Source organism: Choloepus didactylus, chromosome 2, assembly GCF_015220235.1.
Source record: "Choloepus didactylus isolate mChoDid1 chromosome 2, mChoDid1.pri, whole genome shotgun sequence".
NCBI lineage: Eukaryota > Metazoa > Chordata > Mammalia > Pilosa > Megalonychidae > Choloepus > Choloepus didactylus.
The window spans coordinates 183,000,994-183,023,746 of record NC_051308.1 but is presented as its reverse complement, the minus strand read 5'-3'; the positions used below and the strand labels follow the sequence as shown (position 1 = coordinate 183,023,746).

At 38.8% G+C, this 22,753-nt stretch overlaps 1 protein-coding gene and 1 non-coding gene across 2 annotated transcripts in view; one reads left to right on the top strand and one right to left on the bottom strand.

The window, feature by feature from the left end:
- The window catches only part of ATG4C (autophagy related 4C cysteine peptidase), a 178,098-nt gene that overhangs the window by 155,165 nt on the left and 180 nt on the right, over positions 1 to 22,753 (top strand). Inside the window, exon 12 of the mRNA XM_037827044.1 lies at positions 22,515 to 22,753. This exon is cut by the window's right edge and continues 180 nt beyond it. Coding sequence (XP_037682972.1) covers positions 22,515 to 22,526 — 12 coding nt within the window. The 3' untranslated portion in view covers positions 22,527 to 22,753. The remainder of the gene's footprint in view (positions 1 to 22,514) is intronic.
- On the bottom strand, positions 1,406 to 1,512 carry LOC119528419. Its single transcript, XR_005215717.1, has one exon. It is a non-coding gene; the product is annotated as a U6 spliceosomal RNA (small nuclear RNA).

Sequence of the window (22,753 nt, the reverse complement as noted above, 5' to 3'; positions counted from 1 at the left end):
GTCAGAGGATTTGTATAGAACTAACTAGAGATTCCAAAGCTGGAGAATGAGAGGGGCCAACCAGGAATCAGAAAACATGTCCTACCTCTTCCGAGGTCAGGGAAACCCTCAGCCTTTCTAGCAGGTATATTTATGTTTTAACCTCTTTGCTTGCCATGAGAGAAATGTCAGACTTCCTCTGGCTCACAAGTTGCTCAAAGACCCACTTGTTGTCTTTTATTGAATAGGATTTCCCAAGTAAACACAGCCATGCTGTTGTTTGTCTCTCAGTAGCTCTGCTGTGCAGGGAATGAGGGCTACACTCTGGATCAGCCCAGGGAATCCAGTGCCAGTCCTCTGATATATAGTGCGGGGACTGCAGGGCATCTGAGTTGTAACAAGAACAAGATGAGCTTGTGGCCTCGGGCTTCTAACCTGCTCCTCAACCCACACTTCAAAGAAAGTTATTACACAAGAGTTAGCCTAAATCAAACCAAACTGCAATGTTTGTGTACGTGGCCCATTTTCAGATCTTGTATCTCACCACTAGTCCCTCAGAAACCCAGCTGGGAGCAGAACAAAATGACCCAATGATAATTTAGTTGTAGGTCTTTAAAAATGAGCCTGACTGATTTATTTTGAAGTTTCAGTTAAGCATGATGTCAAGAAAATCTCTCTGGCTATTTATCATCTTTTTTTTCCCCCTCTTAGCATAGTCCAAGTAGGCATAATAAAATTAGAAACAGGCTATTCACATACTTCCCAGTTTTCATTGTAGGTTGATACTGTTATAGTGTGTTAAGATGCGTTGATAATAATTTTCTGCCAAAAGAACACCCATCATAGCAAGGAAGTCCTCTATTATGCCATTTACCTACTTTATTAGCAACATTATACAGCTGCTGTAGAAAAGGGTACAATAGATGATCTAAAGATATATATGCACACACACCCCCCTATATATATAGTAAATATATACATAAATATACATATATAATAAATAAAGGGTACAATAGATGATCTAAAGATATATATGCACACACACCCCCCTATATATATAGTAAATATATACATAAATATACATATATAATAAATAAAGGGTACAATAGATGATCTAAAGATATATATGCACACACACACCCCTATATATATAGTAAATATATACATAAATATACATATATAATAAATGTATATATAATATATAGTAAAGATATATCTACATATATAGTAAATATATACATATATAAAACTTTGGTTAGACTTATCACTCATTTTTCCAAAACACCACAACCCTAAAGCAAGAAAAATAGGATTTTTCTTTTGTAGCTTTGAACAGTGGATACAAGATCCTTAAGGTTATTATTTTCTTTTTTAAGACAGTTTCTTGTCCTTTACTTTTTATAATGTATTTAACATTTCTTTTAAAAAAAATATGGAACGCTTCATGAATTTGCATGTCATCCTTGAGCAGGGGCCATGCTAATCTTCTCTGTATCATTCCAATTTTAGTATATGTGCCGCTGAAGCGAGCACTACTTAAGGTTTTTGAGTCATCAAAGAAATAAAGCTTATGTTCACTGTTGTCTAGTGGTAAGTGTGTTTTATAGGGTGGTTTGGAAAACTTTATGTTGTAAATATGGCCACTCTCATTTAATCTAGTAGTTGAATCATTAAAACTCACCCCTCCTAGCCATTCTGCATAAATTTATTGTTCATGATAGTAAAGTTTTTGGGAAATCTTTTAGTTCTAATTATGAATCATTTCAATATCTCAGAATCCTGGAGGGTTAGGGCTGGGAGGGATATTAGAGATTACCAAATTGTATAAAGAAGGAAACCAAGACCTGCAAGGGCAGGTGATTTACCCAAGGCCACAATGCCAGTTACTCAGTGCCATGGCCTAAATTCAAGTTGGGGCTCTTTCTTCTTACATCCTATATGTGGTAACTGTCTTGTTAGATTGGGGGGACAGACAGGGCAACCAAAATCAAAGAATTTTGCTTGACCAGAGACAAAAATGAACTGTTTTTCCCAAAACTCAAAGGCCATTAAGTGAAAAAACAGAGTCAAACCAAGCAACTAGGCCTGAATGGGGGAATGAGGGGCTGGAAAGCCCAGGGAAAAATTATGGATCTGGGTCTGAAGATAACTATTTTAAAGATAAAAGTTATGGATCTGGGTCTCTGGACTGGATATATCTATGGTGCAGTAACAGAATATATCCAAGTTTACTTTTCTATTTTTCTACTTATTGCCCCAATCTTTGTTTCCTTTAGGAATCAGAATGAGGCTCCAAATTGCTTTGCTTTGGAAAAATCAAAGACTGAGATGCTGCTAAATAGTTTCTCACCCTCTACCCTGGTCAGCATCCTACCCCATTCTGTAGAGGTGCTGCCACCATTTATTTTCTAAGGTAGAAGATTAATCAGCCATCAACTAGTCTTCACTAACACCCTCTGCACCCTCAGCCCTGGAAGATACAAAAAGTATGACATGGTCACTGCCCTCAGGGAAATCATAATCTATTTCAGAAGTTCTTAGTGTCCATGGCACCCCCTAGGAATCTTTTTTGTTGTTGTTGTTGTTGTTTTTCTTTATTAGAGAAGTTGTGTGTTTGCAGAACAATCATGCATAAAATATAGGATTCCCGTATACCACCCTATCATTAATACCTTGCATTGGTGTGGAGCACTTGTTACAATTGGTGCTAGAATATTTTTAAAATTGTACTATTAATTTTAGTCCATGTTTTAACTTAGGGTTCACTGTTTGAATATTGTAATTCCATGGATTTTTATTCTGTCACCAGATATACAATCTAACATTTCCCCCTTTTAATCACATTCAGATACGTATTTCAATGCTGTTAATTACGGTCACTATGTTGTGTTACCATCACCACCATCCATTACCAAAACATTTCAGTGCAATCCCAATCAAAATTCCAACAAACTTCTTTGCAGAAATCAAAAGCTAGGTCTTTTAAAACGGTGCTTTGATTCAGAGGCAGAGGGTAAATAGCTCTCACCAGCCTGGGGAGAGAAGCCAGTATCACCTATGATCGCTGTTTCCCTTTGGCGAGCTGCTTCTCCCCAGTGCCGACCAACCTGACTGTATGGTTCTGGGGGCGGCTCAGTCAGTGCCTTGCCCCCTGCAGAGGTAGTGACAATGGTCTAGGCTTGGCCATCCCTTCTGCCAACCAAAAGGCCCAAGAGACAGTCAGGAGACCCAGGCAGGGTCAGGAGAACTCCGCCATGCTGGGGAAAAAAGAAACTCCTTTTGCCTCTCTGGACATCATGCCATAGATGCCTGGAGCTGAGGCAGCAGTTTCCTCTGGCATGGAGGACATAGACCTGCAGCAGGAGCCAGAAAGAACCACGCCTGCAAGCGTTTCCCTTTTGTGGCTGGCACTGAAGGGGCAGCCTCCAAAATGAAGTTCAATCCCTTTGTGATTCCTGATCACAGCAAGAACCATCAGTCATTTCAATGCACCTTCCTGCATTCATGGGGAGAATATGTCTTCCTCTCTTTCCAAGTAGCTGAGACTGGAATACGTTTGTCCAGGCCCATCTGAAAGGATGATGAAGTGTGACGATGCTACACAGGCCAGCAAGTTGGCAAAGTGGTTGAGGTTCACAGGGAGAAGTGTGCTGGCTTCGCTGGTGGCACAACCACTCACGCTCCAAGGTGGCTGACACTTGGCTAATGACAGCTGTGGGAGTGCATGAATCCAAATTCCAAAGGGCAGGATGCACATGTCCAAATTTCATAGGGCAGGCGGCGAGCTGGCAACTCTGATGAAGGTCTTCGATGAACTCCCCAAGAAAGGCTGGTTGGCTAGATGGAACACTTGGGTGTATTTCCAAATCTATTACCTAGGGATGATCTTGGACCTTTCCACTTGCCTCAGAAATTCCAAAGCTAGCAGATAGTCCATGATCATCTCTTTTCACGGAGGCAGTGGTCATTGAATGGCTCAGCTGTTACAGATTTTATGCTGTGATCTCAGGCATTCCTCCCAATTCAGGTTGGTGTATGATGAGTAGACGGTCACATTTGTCCTCCCGCAGTTATTCCAGATTATTTACTAGTTGTTTCTGGTTTTTTTTTTAATTGTTCCAGGGGGTCTAACTAGCTTCTACTCCTCTCAATGCCGCCATCTTAGATGCCTCCCCCACCCCAGGAATCTTAGGGAGAGTTTTTAGAAGATACTGACATTCTGAATTTTTTTTTTGCAAAATTTCACGTCTGTGCATATCTTTTGGGGAAAGAATCAAAGCAATGGCAAATTATCAGAGCAGCTCTTGACTCTGAAGAGGTTAAGATTAATTGATACAATTGGAGAGACAAAAGTAATTTATAGAATCAGCAAAATAAAAACAGTATATGATACGTTTGGATTTAAATGGGTGAGATCAAGTGGATAAGGGGGATCTTAGGTGTGTCTTGAAAATAGAAGATGTCTGGATAAGTAGAGAGGAGATGGCAACTGTGGCTGATGAGAAGAATAAAGATTAGAATTCAAAATTTGTTCAACAGAACACCTATTATACATTAGACACCTGACTACATTTTGTCTCATTTAATCTTACAAGCCAGTGAAGTGGGCATTATCATCCCCATGTTACAGATGAAAACATTCATGGAGGCTAGGTGAATTACAGTTAGGCGGTTGGCAAAGTCAGATTTTGAACCCAGGTTATTTGACCTCAAAACCTTTGTTCTATTTTTTCCTTACTGCCCTGCAGTAGCTGCTACATGAACAAAGTAATGACAAAGAAATGAGCATGACACATATAGCTGAGAGAGAGGGAATATGCTTGACTTGAGTGAAGGGTTCTTATTGAGGAGCATGGCTTGTACGGTAACAGTAGGGCTATATTCTATCTGGCTGTGATAATAACTAATATTTATTGGGTGCTTATATGTGCCAGTCTCTATGCTAAGCTCTTGTCCCATTTATTCCTCATAATAACTCTATGAGGGGATACTATTATTATCCCCCATTTTATACTGTGGGGATTTTACCTGAGGTTGAGCAATCTGTTCAGATTCACACAGCCAATGGGTGGTTGAATTGGGATAAATTGAACTTTGAACTTCAAATCTAAGTCTGTTTGGCCCCAGGGTCTTTACTCTTAAATCATGCTAGAAAATTGTTAACATTTCATGAGTGTTTACGGTGTGCCAAGCACTGTAGTGGGTGCTTTACATGCATTAGCTCATTCAGTCCTCACAGAAACCATGTGAGGGAGCCATAGTTATTTTTTCCCTACTTTATAGATGAGAAGCAAAGTTATAGGTGAACCAAAGCTCAGGGAAGTTTAGTACCTTGTCCAAGGTCATGCAGATTCTAGGCTGGAGTCTAGCCCAGGAACCTGGACTCAGATCTCTTATGGTCCATGATCTGCCAAACCAGGGGTTCTGGGAATGGAGGGTTAACTACCCCCTCTCCTCCATTATATGCCTCATCTTCTCTTGTTGATTCTTTCTTCCTGTCATTTAGTGGCTCTCTTATTACTACAGATCCTCATATATATTGGACCCAAACTGCTATTAAAAGAAAGCCTGGCGTAAATATTTTTGTGAAGTTATAAATGGAGGTCATGTGATTAAGACCTCATTCATTCATCAGACATTTTTTTGAACCCTTACCAAGGGCTGTAATGGATGCTGGGAATATAAAGATACAAAAAAAAAAAAAAAAAAAAGTTCTTATCCTCAGGGATTGCACAGTCTTATGAAGAGAACAGACACATAAACCAATAATTAAAATTCAGCATGATAACTACTCTGATAGAAGAAGGGATAGAGTAATATCAGAACATAGATTAGGGACACCTAACTCAGCATGAGGCCAAGGGCATTGGTAGGAGTTGGGGAAGATGTCCCAAAGAAAGTGACTCTCCAATTAACTGTTTTTAAGCTCAGAATTTCCTTAATGCTTTATATATTCAATAAGTTGTTTATGACATTTTGAAGATATTAGTTCAAAATGGTCAATACAGTGTCACTTAAGTGCATTCTTTCTCTTACACACACATACACACACACGCACAGAGTCTTTCTCTCACACTACTTTTGCTCCTTCATTGCCCACTGCTTTCTGAAACTTGATCAGTCAACACAGAGACCATGATTTGTAAAGACATTTGCTGCTTGTAGGGCTTTATTCTGGCTGCGTTCAATCAGCTGTTCTCAGAGAAGGCTTAGAACATCTCCCTTATTTGACCAAAACAGCATGCTCTGTTGATAAAACACCACTGTCAACGTTATCTGTCCTCACATGTGACTTTTAAACCAAGAAATATTTCCAAGATCTTTCTGTATTTCTTTACTCTTTTTAGATTTTTTAAAAAAATTAGCTTTCTTACAAAATGATTTATATATAATAAAATTCAATTTTGAGTGTACAATTTGAAGAGTTTTGACAAATATATACAATTGTTTAATTACCATTACAATCAAAATATAGAATATTTCCATAATCCAAAAAAGTTCCCTGTGCTTTTTTACAGTCACTGGATTTAGTCATGGTAGTGAGAGCTGTAGTACGCAATTGTTAAAAGAGTTACACAGCTGGAGACCAGTCTTAGGGACTAACATTTATTGGACAGTTCCTAGATTCCTGACTGTTTTGGTTTGCTAAAGCTGCCAGAATGCAAAATACCAGAAATGGGTTGGCTTTTACAATGGGGATTTATTAACTTACAATTTACAGTTCTTATACTGTGAAAATGTTTAAGTCAAGACACCAGCAGGACGATACCTGGACTCTGGAAACAGGCTGCCGGCATCTGGGACACCTCTGTCACGTGGGAAGGCACATGGCTGGGGTCTGCTGGTCCTTCTTTCCCAGATTTCGTTGCTTTCAGCCTTTGGCTTCAGTGGCTTTCTCTCTGTTTTCTGTGGGTCCTCTTTGCTTTTCCAGGGCTTTTCTCTGAACTCCTCTGGGCTTTTTTTGTCTTTTATCCTCTTAAAAAGGACTCTAGTAAGAGGCTTAAGATCCACCATGGGACAGGCCTTAACTGAAATAATCTAATCAAAAAGTCACACCCGCAATAATTCTGCACCCACAGGAATGGATTAAAAAAGCATGATCCTTTCTGGGGTACATACAGCCTCCAAACTACCACACTGACCTATATATGCTCAGTATATATACATGGGTTTATTTACACACACACACACCAAACAACTCCTTGGTGGGATTATCCCCATTCTGCAGAAGAAGAAACTAGAGCCCAGAAAATTTAAGTAACCTGCTCAAGGTCATAGATCTAGAAATGGTAAAACCAGGATGTCACCCAAGTTATGTTTTCCAGAACATCCCCTTCTCACTTCTAATGCATACAGGAAAAGATTAAAAAAAAAATATGGGAAGCCAAATGAAAGGCTAGAAATTATCTGATTGTATTTATATGAAATTCTAAAAAAGGCAAAACTTGAGTGACCAAAAGCAGATCTGTGGTTACCAGGGATGCGGGAAAGGGGTTAACTGCAAAGGGGCTGAGGGAACTTTTTCAGTTTCTGAAAATATTCTGTATTTTGATTGTAATGGTAGTTACACAACTGTATACATTTGTCAACACTCATCAAACTATACACTTAAAATTGAATTTTATTATATGCAAATTTTACCTCAATAAAGCTGATTAAAAAACATCTAAAAAGAAAAATACATGGAAAGACTTTGGAAATACATCCCCCTTTTAAGGATATATTTAAGGGATAAAGTTTAAAAGTCACAGCAACAATATCACCTTAAAAATGTAACTTTTTTCTTATTGAATAATGAAAGTATAGAAATCTGTTTTTATGTAACTTGATGCTGAAAATTTTTAAAATCTGGCAAAAATTAATCAATGCTTACCATGACTTTGAAATTAAATCAGCAAACTCTATTCTCTTGCGCTAAATGAACAATTAAATATACACATTTCTGAATCTATTGTAAATGTCTGGTGAATGGGGATCTGATTAAGCATGATCCAAAAAGAGCTTGCAAGTAGAACTGTTTACTAACATTTCAATTTCTATGCCTCATTTATTAGACTTAGAATAAAAAGGTGAGAGGGTTGTTTGGGATTGTCTTTAACCTTGATGATATTTCCACTGAAGCAGCATAATGGCTCTTAATTGCTTAAGTGAAGAGAACATGTTGACGTGTCCTTCTTTGGACTAAGAGCTTAGAGCCTAAACCATTATGCTAATTCAAGCATTATATACACCAAAGTATTTATGGGACTGACACAAGTGATGTTGCAGGTAAAGGGCTGTGAAATGGTCTGTAAACAGAGAGAATTGATTTGAGGCCCAAAAGCAGTGCTGTTAAAAGTCACAGCCATTGAACAGACAACCCTACAATTTCTATTCAGATTGTCAAACTGGGCCAGACAGTGTCAGCAGGGCTGCCATTAGGGATCAGATGGGTGGTTTAATAATATGTAAACCAGCTGCATAAACAGGCATTCTCACTGTAGAAGTCCACACTTGTCTTGGGAGGGGGTGAGGAAGAGAAGGATACCTTGTGTGTGCACTGAATTTTCATTATGGGAACTTAACAGGACCATATTTAGTGAAATGTTAATGCATTTGTTTTTGACAAAAGAAAAACTTACAGCAGGTGTAAGTTGTTAGACAAGAGAGCAACAATGCAACCTAAAGGCATGCAGGGAGAATGTGATTCTATAATCTTACAAGGAAGGAAGGCAATCAGGCCTTTGATTTGGCCTTCTAGGACTCCCACATCATTTGCTTTATATACATCTCTTCCTGCAATAGGACTATACATTTTTGGGGCCAACCTCAAAAAATTATTTAAAGATCTCTACCACCTGCATTACTAGCATGCCTCACTTAGACATTTATATATATAAAGTGGATTTTTTAAAAAAACTATGCTCTATCTATATAATCTCCAAAATGACATCTGTCTGGTTTTGTCATCTTTACAAATCAGAATTATCAAGTCATTTAATCTGATTTTAGATTTAGAAAACATCCTCCCATCCCAGTTTAAAGGCAGCGGAAAGATCATGGTTCCCTTCCTCCTCCTCTCCCAAACAGAACAAAACAAAAATCTATAAACATATTAAAAGGAGTATAGTATGATGGCGAAGACCATGGACTCTGAATTCAAATCCCTATTCTGCTGCTTATTGACTTTGGTAAGTTATGTAGCCTTCTTGTGCCTCAGTTTTTTCCTCTATAAAATGGGACATCAACCTCACAGTATCATTATGGGGATTGATGAATATAAAGTTCTTAGAAAAGTACCTGGCACATAGTAAGCATTCAAAAAATGGTAAATATGACTACTATGTATTTGGCCTCATAAGCTTTTGACTTATGCCTGATATAATTTGTGTCTAAGTACCGTCTTTTTCCTTCTTGGGGTTCACAGAGACTATTAACATCCTAGGGCGTCTATTGAATATGTATGGTGTTTGGAAAAGCAAAGCAGCCCACTGTTAACTCCTTTTACGTTTTCTTTTTCCCCTACAATTAGTTTCCTGTCATAGGCTAGGTTCTACCAGAGGATCACATCTTTCTCATGTGGTTTCACAGAACTGACTGCTCAGAATCCTCAGCGTTGGAGCTGCTTGAGGTGGCACTCTCTGTGCATGAAATAACAGTGACATCATGTGCTAATTTATTTGGATCAGTGAAATTCTTCATGCCCCTCTTTTGGACAAGCACCTCTGGGGTGTTTTTCCTTCTTCCTAGACTAGCATCTTATGTTAATTTGCTTCCATTCCAAGTCACGATTTTAGTGTAGAGCTCTGCTTATATTGCTTAATAGTGGTACCAAAACATCTTGTTCTAGGTGGGAACCTGCTCAGGAAATTTTGATGTATTTCAGAATCATGAAAGAATATATTTAGAGGCGGGGCAAGATGGCAGACTGGTGAGCTGTATGTTTTAGTTACTCCTCCAGGAAAGTAGGTAAAAAGCCAGGAACTGCGTGGACTGGACACCACAGAGCAATCTGTCTTTGGGCATACTTCATACAACACTCATGAAAACGTGGAACTGCTGAGATCAGCGAAATCTGTAAGTTTTTGCGGCCAGGGGACCCGCGCCCCTCCCTGCCAGGCTCAGTCCCGGGGGAGGAGGGGCTGTCAGCTCCAGGAAGGAGAAGGGAGAATTGCAGTGGCTGTTCTCATCGGAAACTCATTCTACTGATTCAAACTCCAACCATAGATAGACTGAGGCCAGACACCAGAGACTCTGAGAGCAGCCAGCCCAGCAGAGAGGAGACGGGCATAGAAGGAAAACAACACGAGAAGCTCCAAAGTAAAAGCAGAGGATTTTTGGAGTTCTGGTGAACACAGAAAGGGGAAGGGCGGAGATCAGGCCTTGAGGCGCATATGCAAATCCCGAAGCAAGGCTGATCTCTCTGCCCAGGGCACCTTTCCTTAATGGCCCTGGTTGCTTTGTCTATTAGCATTTCAATAACCCATTATATCTCTGAGGAGGGCCGTTTTTTTTTTTTTTTTTTTTTTTTTTTTTTTTTTTTTTTTTTTTAAATCCTTTTTGCTTTTTCTAAAACAATTACTCTAAGAAGCTCAATACAGAAAGCTTCAAAGAATTGAAATTTGGGCACGTCAAGTCAAGAGCAGAAATAAGAGAGCTCTGAGACAAAAGGCAATAATCCAGTGGCTGAGAAAATTCACTAAACAACACAACTTCCCAAGAAAAGGGGGGTGTCCGCTCACAGCCACCATCCTGGTGGACAGGAAACACTCCTGCCCATCGCCAGCCCCATAGCCCAGAGCTGCCCCAGACAACCCAGTGTGACGGAAGTGCTTCAAATAACAGGCACACACCACAAAACTGGGCGTGGACATTAGCCTTCCCTGCAACCTCAGCTGAATGTCCCAGAGCTGGGAAGGGGGAGCAGTGTGAATTAACAGAGCCCCATTCAGCCATCATTTGAGCAGACTGGGAGCCTCCCAACACAGCCCAGCAGCCCAGAACTGCCCTGGGGGGACGGCACTCACCTGTGACATAGCACAGTCATCCCTCAACAGAGGACCCGGCGTGCACAGCCTGGAAGAGGGGCCCACTTACAAGTCTCAGGAGCCATACGCCAATACCAAAGACTTGTGGGTCAGTGGCAGAGACAAACTGTGGCAGGACTGAACTGAAGGATTAGACTATTGCAGTAGCTTTAAAACTCTAGGATCATCAGGGAGATTTGATTGTTAGGGCCACCCCCCCTCCCCGACTGCCCAGAAACACGCCCCACATACAGGGCAGGCAACACCAACTACACACGCAAGCTTGGGACACCAATTGGGCCCCACAAGACTCACTCCCCCACTCACCAAAAAGGCTAAGCAGGGGAGATCTGGCTTGTGGAGAACAGGTGGCTCGTGGACGCCACCTGCTGGTTAGTTAGAGAAAGTGTACTCCACGAAGCTGTACATCTGATAAACTAGAGATAAGGACTTCAACTGGTCTACAAACCCTAAAAGAACCCTATCAAGGACAGCAAATGCCACGAGGCCAAAAACAACAGAAAATTATAAAGCATATGAAAAAACCAGACGATATGGATAACCCAAGCCCAAGCACCCAAATCAAAAGACCAGAAGAGACACACCTAGAGCAGCTACTCAAAGAACTAAAGATGAACAATGAGACCCTAGTACGGGATATGAAGGAAATCAAGAAGACCCTAGAAGAGCATAAAGAAGACATTGCAAGACTAAATAAAAAAATGGATGATCTTATGGAAATTAAAGAAACTGTTGACCAAATTAAAAAGATTCTGGACACTCATAGTACAAGACTAGAGGAAGTTGAACAACGAATCAGTGACCTGGAAGATGACAGAATGGAAAATGAAAGCATAAAAGAAAGAATGGGGAAAAAAATTGAAAAACTCGAAATGGACCTCAGGGATATGATAGATAATATGAAGCGTCCGAATATAAGACTCATTGGTGTCCCAGAAGGGGAAGAAAAGGGTAAAGGTCTAGGAAGAGTATTCAAAGAAATTGTTGGGGAAAACTTCCCAAATCTTCTAAACAACATAAATACACAAATCATAAATGCTCAGCGAACTCCAAATAGAATAAATCCAAAAAAACCCACTCCGAGACATATACTGATCACACTGTCAAACATAGAAGAGAAGGAGCAAGTTCTGAAAGCAGCAAGAGAAAAGCAATTCACCACATACAAAGGAAACAGCATAAGACTAAGTAGTGACTACTCAGCAGCCACCATGGAGGCGAGAAGGCAATGGCACGATATATTTAAAATTCTGAGAGAGAGGAATTTCCAGCCAAGAATACTTTATCCAGCAAAGCTCTCCTTCAAATTTGAGGGAGAGCTTAAATTTTTCACAGACAAAGAAATGCTGAGAGAATTTGCTAACAAGAGACCTGCCCTACTGGAGATACTAAAGGGAGCCCTACAGACAGAGAAACAAAGACAGGACAGAGAGACTTGGAGAAAGGTTCAGTACTAAAGAGATTCGGTATGGGTACAATAAAGGATATTAATAGAGAGAGGGAAAAATATGGCAAACATAACCCAAAGGATAAGATGGCCGATTCAATAAATGCCTTCACGGTTTTAACGTTGAATGTAAATGGATTAAACTCCCCAATTAAAAGATATAGATTCGCAGAATGGATCAAAAAAAATGAACCATCAATATGTTGCATACAAGAGACTCATCTTAGACACAGGGACACAAAGAAACTGAAAGTGAAAGGATGGAAAAAAATATTTCATGCAAGCTACAGCCAAAAGAAAGCAGGTGTAGCAATATTAATCTCAGATAAAATAGACTTCAAATGCAGGGATGTTTTGAGAGACAAAGAAGGCCACTACATACTAATAAAAGGGGCAATTCAGCAAGAAGAAATAACAATCGTAAATGTCTATGCACCCAATCAAGGTGCCACAAAATACATGAGAGAAACATTGGCAAAACTAAAGGAAGCAATTGATGTTTCCACAATAATTGTGGGAGACTTCAACACATCACTCTCTCCTATAGATAGATCAACCAGACAGAAGACTAATAAGGAAATTGAAAACCTAAACAATCTGATAAATGAATTAGATTTAACAGACATCTACAGGACATTACATCCCAAATCACCAGGATACACATACTTTTCTAGTGCTCACGGAACTTTCTCCAGAATAGATCATATGCTGGGACATAAAACAAGCCTCAATAAATTTAAAAAGATTGAAATTATTCAAAGCACATTCTCTGACCACAATGGAATACAATTAGAAGTCAATAACCATCAGAGACTTAGAAAATTCACAAATACCTGGAGGTTAAACAACACACTCCTAAACAATCAGTGGGTTAAAGAAGAAATAGCAAGAGAAATTGCTAAATATATAGAGACGAATGAAAATGAGAACACAACATACCAAAACCTATGGGATGCAGCAAAAGCAGTGCTAAGGGGGAAATTTATAGCACTAAACGCATATATTAAAAAGGAAGAAAGAGCCAAAATCAAAGAACTAATGGATCAACTGAAGAAGCTAGAAAATGAACAGCAAACCAATCCTAAACCAAGTAGAAGAAAAGAAATAACAAGGATTAAAGCAGAAATAAATGACATAGAGAACAAAAAAACAATAGAAAGGATAAATATCACCAAAAGTTGGTTCTTTGAGAAGATCAACAAGATTGACAAGCCCCTAGCTAGACTGACAAAATCAAAAAGAGAGAAGACCCATATAAACAAAATAATGAATGAAAAAGGTGACATAACTGCAGATCCTGAAGAAATTAAAAAATTATAAGAGGATATTATGAACAACTGTATGGCAACAAACTGGATAATGTAGAAGAAATGGACAATTTCCTGGAAACATATGAACAACCTAGACTGACCAGAGAAGAAATAGAAGACCTCAACCAACCCATCACAAGCAAAGAGATCCAATCAGTCATCAAAAATCTTCCCACAAATAAATGCCCAGGGCCAGATGGCTTCACAGGGGAATTCTACCAAACTTTCCAGAAAGAACTGACACCAATCTTACTCAAACTCTTTCAAAACATTGAAAAAAATGGAACACTACCTAACTCATTTTATGAAGCTAACATCAATCTAATACCAAAACCAGGCAAAGATGCTACAAAAAAGGAAAACTACCGGCCAATCTCCCTAATGAATATAGATGCAAAAATCCTCAACAAAATACTTGCAAATCGAATCCAAAGACACATTAAAAAAATCATACACCATGACCAAGTGGGGTTCATTCCAGGCATGCAAGGATGGTTCAACATCAGAAAAACAATCAATGTATTACAACACATTAAAAACTCGAAAGGGAAAAATCAATTGATCATCTCAATAGATGCTGAAAAAGCATTTGACAAAATCCAACATCCCTTTTTGATAAAAACACTTCAAAAGGTAGGAATTGAAGGAAACTTCCTCAACATGATAAAGAGCATATATGAAAAACCCACAGCCAGCATAGTACTCAATGGTGAGAGACTGAAAGCCTTCCCTCTAAGATCAGGAACAAGACAAGGATGCCCGCTGTCACCACTGTTATTCAACATTGTGCTGGAAGTGCTAGCCAGGGCAATCCGGCAAGACAAAGAAATAAAAGGCATCCAAATTGGAAAAGAAGAAGTAAAACTGTCATTGTTTGCAGATGATATGATCTTATATCTAGAAAACCCTGAGAAATCAACGATACACCTACTAGAGCTAATAAACAAATTTAGCAAAGTAGCGGGATACAAGATTAATGCACATAAGTCAGTAATGTTTCTATATGCTAGAAATGAACAAACTGAAGAGACACTCAAGAAAAAGATACCATTTTCAATAGCAACTAAAAAAATCAAGTACCTAGGAATCAACTTAACCAAAGATGTAAAAGACCTATACAAAGAAAACTACATAACTCTACTAAAAGAAATAGAAGGGGACCTTAAAAGATGGAAAAATATTCCATGTTCATGGATAGGAAGGCTAAATGTCATTAAGATGTCAATTCTACCCAAACTCATCTACAGATTCAATGCAATCCCAATCAAAATTCCAACAACCTACTTTGCAGACTTGGAAAAGCTAGTTATCAAATTTATTTGGAAAGGGAAGATGCCTCGAATTGCTAAAGACACTCTAAAAAAGAAAAACGAAGTGGGAGGACTTACACTCCCTGACTTTGAAGCTTATTATAAAGCCACAGTTGCCAAGACAGCATGGTACTGGCACAAAGATAGACATATAGATCAATGGAATCGAATTGAGAATTCAGAGATAGACCCTCAGATCTATGGCCGACTGATCTTTGATAAGGCCCCCAAAGTCACCGAACTGAGCCATAATGGTCTTTTCAACAAATGGGGCTGGGAGAGTTGGATATCCATATCCAAAAGAATGAAAGAGGACCCCTACCTCACCCCCTACACAAAAATTAACTCAAAATGGACCAAAGATCTCAATATAAAAGAAAGTACCATAAAACTCCTAGAAGATAATGTAGGAAAACATCTTCAAGACCTTGTATTAGGAGGCCACTTCCTAGACTTTACACCCAAAGCACAAGCAACAAAAGAGAAAATAGATAAATGGGAACTCCTCAAGCTTAGAAGTTTCTGCACCTCAAAGGAATTTCTCAAAAAGGTAAAGAGGCAGCCAACTCAATGGGAAAAAATTTTTGGAAACCATGTATCTGACAAAAGACTGATATCTTGCATATACAAAGAAATCCTACAACTCAATGACAATAGTACAGACAGCCCAATTATAAAATGGGCAAAAGATATGAAAAGACAGTTCTCTGAAGAGGAAATACAAATGACCAAGAAACACATGAAAAAATGTTCAGCTTCACTAGCTATTAGAGAGATGCAAATTAAGACCACAATGAGATACCATCTAACACCGGTTAGAATGGCTGCCATTAAACAAACAGGAAACTACAAATGCTGGAGGGGATGTGGAGAAATTGGAACTCTTATTCATTGTTGGTGGGACTGTATAATGGTTCAGCCACTCTGGAAGTCAGTCTGGCAGTTCCTTAGAAAACTAGATATAGAGCTACCATTCGATCCAGCGATTGCACTCCTCGGTATATACCCGGAAGATCGGAAAGCAGTGACACGAACAGATATCTGCACGCCAATGTTCATAGCAGCATTATTCACAATTGCCAAGAGATGGAAACAACCCAAATGTCCTTCAACAGATGAGTGGATAAATAAAATGTGGTATATACACACGATGGAATACTACGCGGCAGTAAGAAGGAATGATCTGGTGAAACATATGACAACATGGATGAACCTTGAAGACATAATGCTGAGCGAAATAAGCCAGGCACAAAAAGAGAAATATTATATGCTACCACTAATGTGAACTTTGAAAAATGTAAAACAAATGGTTTATAATGTAGAATGTAGGGGAACTAGCAGTAGAGAGCAATTAAGGAAGGGAGAACAATAATCCAGGAAGAACAGATAAGCTATTTAACGTTCTGGGGATGCCCAGAAATGACTATGGTCTGTTAATTTCTGATGGTTGTAGTAGGAACAAGTTCACTGAAATGTTGCTATATTATGTAACTTTCTTGGGGTAAAGTAGGAACATGTTGGAAGTTAAGCAGTTATCTTAGGTTAGTTGTCTTTTTCTTACTCCCTTGCTATGGTCTCTTTGAAATGCTCTTTTATTGTATGTTTGTTTTCTTTTTAACTTTTTTTTTCATACAGGTGATTTGAAAAAAGAAGGGAAAGTTAAAAAAAAAAAAAAAAAAAAAAAAAAAAGGAAAAAGACAAACAAGGGGAAAAAAAAAAAAAAAAAAAAGATGTAGTGCCCCCTTGAGGAGCCTGTGGAGAATGCAGGGGTATTCGCCTACCCCACCTCCATGGTTGCTAACATGACCACAGACATAGGGGACTGGTGGTTTGATGGGTTGAGCCCTCTACCATAAGTTTTACCCTTGGGAAGACGGTTGCTGCAAAGGAGAGGCTAGGCCTCCCTGTATTTGTGCCTAAGAGTCTCCTCCTGAATGCCTCTTTGTTGCTCAGATGTGGCCCTCTCTCTCTGGCTAAGCCAACTTGAAAGGTGAAATCACTGCCCTCCCCCCTACGTGGGATCAGACACCCAGGGAAGTGAATCTCCCTGGCAACGTGGAATATGACTCCCGGGGAGGAATGTAGACCCGGCATCGTGGGACGGAGAACATCTTCTTGACCAAAAGGGGGATATGAAAGGAAATGAAATAAGCTTCAGTGGCAGTGAGATTCCAAAACGAGCCGAGAGATCACTCTGGTGGGCACTCTTACGCACACTTTAGACAACCTTTTTTAGGTTCTAAAGAATTGGGGTAGCTGGTGGTGGATACCTGAAACTATTAAACTACAACCCAGAACCCATGAATCTCGAAGACAGTTGTATAAAAATGTAGCTTATGAGGGGTGACAGTGGGATTGGGAATGCCATAAGGACCAAACTCCACTTTGTCTAGTTTATGGATGGATGTGTAGAAAAGTAGGGGAAGCAAACAAACAGACAAAGGTACCCAGTGTTCTTTTTTACTTCAATTGCTCTTTTTCACTCTAATTATTATTCTTCTTATTTTTGTGTGTGTGCTAATGAAGGTGTCAGGGATTGATTTAGGTGATGAATGTACAACTATGTAATGGTACTGTAAACAATCGAAAGTACAATTTGTTTTGTATGACTGCGTGGTATGTGAATATATCTCAATAAAATGATGATTAAAAAAAAAAAAAAAAAAAAAAAAGAATATATTTAAAATGACATGGTATGAAATCAAGGCATGGTTTACCATCATATGGTTTTACTGTCCTTTTAATTGTCTTCCTTTAGAGTGTACATTAATGAAAACATAAGATTTTCATTTATTTTGGTCAGTTAGTTCATCAGTTCTAGGGATAGATTGTAATGTGGCATTTTCTAATGGCTTAATATGGAACCATATCTAGGATTCTTCAATTTATGATTATGTAAAAAGTTGTACATTTCAAATAGGCTACAAATGTATGTTTTAGAAAATACTTTAAAATACAGGTATGATAGCCCTTAATTTTAGACAAAGAATTTGTCCGCTTTCTTTCATGACATTTTTGAGCTGCCTTTAGAAATACAAGGCTTCTTTGAAACTTGGAAAACAAATGAATTTGTTTCAGGGATGTCTTTATTTACCCTGGGTGAGGAGGAAGTCCAATAATAGGACCAGAGGTGATCTCTAAGGGTTATTTTGTTTCTGTTCTTTTCATAGGCAGGACTATGCCCAATAATTCTGGACCATGGGTTCTAGCTTGTTTACAAAGGTATCTAAGGTATTTCACAGCCTCATAGAGTAACCCATTCAGAGATTCTATAATCAAGGCCAGCAATTCTTCAATAAAATTTAAACTGTATCAGAATGATCCAAAGAACAGCCTTATAGATTGCACTCCTCCTGTCCTCTTGGCAAAGCCAAAGAGATGGTACAAACAGTTTGAACTGGTTTTCAGGTCCCCCTTAGGCCACAGAGAAAAAAGAAAAACCTTTAAACCTATCAGGGATGACAAATAGATTTCAACATGAGTGTCCATTCTGACTGATTGGTGGTAGTGGCCTGGAGCAAGATGTTTGAGGACTCTTGAGGCTGTGTCCAAGATCAGCAGGAAATAATGCCATAATCAATTAGCAATGCCTGCCACGTTGAGGGATAGAAGATGGCACAAAGGTAGCATTTACTCCAGAATTTACCATTTTGAATTTGTATCTTGTATGTTCTTTCCTGTTGCCCAGCTTTCTCAGTTGAAAATACTTAAAGATTAGCAAACCAGTACCTGCTTATGTTATTACAAAGCCAAAGTTTTATTCAACTAGAAGCACATTTAAAGGCTCTCAAATATATTTGGAAAACATCCTGGCTGTTCTTTCTGGAAGAATAAAGAATTAAGAGTCTTCTGAGAATCTAAAACTTTTACTTCACCAAACAAGTTTATTGAACACCTGCTTGCACTAGGCATGTGCCAGGCATATAAAGATAAACATTTGTTGACTTATTTGTTCAAAAAATCATATGAAACCCTCCTAAAATTCCTAGAAATATTCCATGCTCAATAAATCAGAATTGCCCTTCCATCTTCTGTATGTAGGATTTAGCACCCTTTCTCTGAGAGGAAACATGGAAAGACCCTGATTTAAGTAGGAGTTGAGAGATTTGGTCTCCAGTCCTGGTTCTGTCACTCACAAGCAGTGGGACCTTGCACAAGTCCCTCCACTGTTTGTGCCTCTGTTCCCCATTATAAGGGAACTCTAGTCCCCACTTACCCCTTGGAGTGTTGTGAGGCTGGTTATGTGGCAAAAAGAATTCACCTGGACCAAAAATTGTCTGCCAGTGCCTTCTCTTAAATCATCACAGAGCCTCAAGGCTTGTTTAAAATTGAACAAAGAAGAAACACAGGGATGAGGAAGAGCCCACAGCGAATATTATCTAAAAGCATTGTGTATTAATCTTTTAAGATACACCCTCAGGGAAATCTGATATTGAATATTTCCTCCTTCTGGGACCCGAGCCTGTTCTGGTCTGGGAAAACCTGATTGAGGTAACCAAGGAAAACAGATGCCTAGAAAACAGAAAGCTACAACCTACACTAAGGAAAACAAAGTTATGGCCCAGTCAAAGGAACAAACTTACACTTAAACTGAAACAACTAATGCTAAATCAATTCAAAAATTTTAGGGAAGATGTGGCAAAACAGATGACGGCTATAAAGAAAACACTGGGCATACATAAGGTAGAAATCAAAAGTTCGAAAAAACAACTGGCAAAATCTATGGAAATGAAAGGCACAATACAAAAGATGAAAGACACAATGGAGACATACAACAGCAGATCTCAAGAGGCAGAAGAAAACACTTAGGAACAGGAGAACAAGACACCTGAAATCTCACACACAAAAGAACAGATAGGGAAAAGAATGGAAAAATATGAGCAACATCTCAGGGAACTGAATGACAACATGAAATGCATCAATGTATGTGTCATGGGTGTCCCAGAAGGAGAAGAGAAGGGAAAAGGGGCAGAAGCAATAATAGAGGAAATAATCAATGAAAATTTCCCGTCTCTTACGAAAGATAAAATTACAGATCCAAGAAGCGCAGCGTACCCCAAACAGAATAGATCTGAATAGGCCTATGCCAAGACACTTAATAACCAGATTAGCAAATGTCAAAGACAAAGAGAATCCTGAAAGCAACAAGAGAAAAGTGATTCATCACATACAAAGGAAGCTGGATAAGACTATGTGCAGATTTCTCAGCAGAAACCATGGAGGCAAGAAGGAAGTGGTGTGATATATTTAAGATACTGAAAGAGAAAAACTGCCAATGAAGAATCCTAGATTCGGCAAACTGTCCTTCAAATATGAGGGAGAGTTTAAAATATTCTCTGACAAACAGACAATGAGAGAGTTTGTGAACAAGATACCTGCTCTACAGAAAATACTAAAGGGAGCACTACCGACAGATAGGAATATTTTTTCCCTTTATGCCCCTCTATTATTAACTTCTAGTTATAGTGACATATATTTGTTCTGGTTCATGTACAGTTAATCATGGACATTGTCCACCACAAGGTTCACTGTTTTATACATTCCCATCTTTTAACCTCCAACTTTCCTTCTGGTGAAATGAAATGAGATAAAGCTTCAGTGGCTGAGAGATTTCAAATGGAGTCGAGAGGTCACTCTGATGGACATTCTTACACACTATATAGATAACACTTTTTAGGTTTTAATATATTGGAATAGCTAGAAGTAAATACCTGAATCTACCAAACTCCAACCCAGTAGCCTTGACTCTGAAAACAATTGTATAACAATTTAGCTTACAAGGGGTGACAGTGTGATTGTGAAAACCTTGTGGATCACGCTCCCTTTATCCAGGGTATGGATGGATTAGAGAAAAATGGGGACAAAACCTAAATGAAAAATAGGGTGGGATGGGGGGAGTGATTTGGGTGTTCTTTTTTTATTTTTATTTTTATTTTTATTTTTTTATTCTGATTCTGATTCTTTCTGGTGTATGGAAAATGTTCAAAAATAGATTGGGGTGATGAATGCACAACAATAAGATGGTACTGTGAACAGTTGATTGTACACCATGGATGATTGTATGGTATGTGAATATATCTCAATAAAACTGAATTAAAAAAAAATTGGGGGTTACTGAGAAATAGAACATCCTTACAGTTCAGATTCTAAAGATGAAACCTAGAGGAGATAAATTGGATGTTCCTTGGTTCCTGACTGCAGTAGAGGAGCTGAACTGACAAGAACAACAAAATACTTCCAACCCAGAAAGTAAATTATAACGCTGGGGACTGTACAAAGCTTCCAGGCAAAAACAAACTGTCACTCTTTCTAGGACTGGAGTCACAGGACTCTAGTTGTGTTCACGATACAATACGAGCTCTTTGTGTCTTTATCAACACATCTTGTAACACATTTGTAAATAAAACTTGTCAAATAAAACAAAGCATCAAATTAAAAAAAAAGAGAAGCATTTAAGCTTTACATTTTAAGGTGTTGAAGATACTGAGGGAAAAACAAGGATTTGGCTAAATCTGGATATCTTAAGAATAAGAATCAATAGGCCTGAATTCTAATGTGACTTCCAGCATTTTCTACCTCTTTGGAAAGTTCTTTAGCTCATTGTTAGCCTCTGTTTCTTATCTATTCAATGGAGACAAAAATAATACCTACCTCACACGTATATATATTGGATTAAATAAGGATATAAAAATTTTAGTTGATTAGCTAGAAACTAGTAAGATTTCATCACATTTTTACTACTGTTGTATAGCTTGGCAATGCAATTTGGATAACACATACTCAAAATATTTTTGAGTATTTTTGAGACTCCTAGTGTGTAATATTTATTGAATTAATTTTCCCATTCAATCCTCACAGAGACCTTGTAAGATAGACATACGTATCACAGGGAAGGACACTGAGACCTAAGGAGGTTAAGTGACTTGTCCAAGGTTACAGGACTAGGCAGTGGCCCAGCCCAGACCTGGACTTGAATCCAGAGCTTCTGACTCCGTGTTCAGTGAATCACTCATTTCATGGTGACATTACATCACAGTTCTCTCAATTTAATGTATTCCTTCAATGATTTAATGTCTTCTTGAGTGCTTACTGGGTTAGTGGCTGTATCACCAAATTCAAGGGGAAAAAGGCTGATTGTTAAGAATCAAAAAGGAAAAACAACTTAGACAAATCCAATAAAAGGACCATTCAAATTTGGCCTAAAAGTAAAAAAAAAAAAAGAAAGACAGGAAGGAAGGAAGGAAGAAGGAAAGAAAGAAAGAAAGAAAGAAGAAAGAAAAAACCAAAAACCTAGAAAAAGATATCTGATAGCTGTGAGTAGAGACAGTATATTGCCCTCATGATTTACATGTAAATTTAGAATACATCGGCCCAGAAATAGTAAAAGATCCTGGTCTCTTAAGGCCTCCCTTCCAACCCATCCCTTCCTTTTTCTTCCCAGCAGGTGCCATAGCCGAGCAAATAAACACCCATGCCGTGGACACAATGTATAGAATGAGAAACAGAGTGGTGTCTCCTCCTTAATTTTCAAGCTGGTGTTACTGCTGACCCTCAGGGAAGACCGCCTTCCTATTGTAAGGTGGTGGGCAGACCCCATCACCTAGAGAGCTGCTCATTTGTTATTGGTGTTCATGTGTCTCTGTCTAGTGCCTAATCCTGTCACCCAGACACACTCATTTC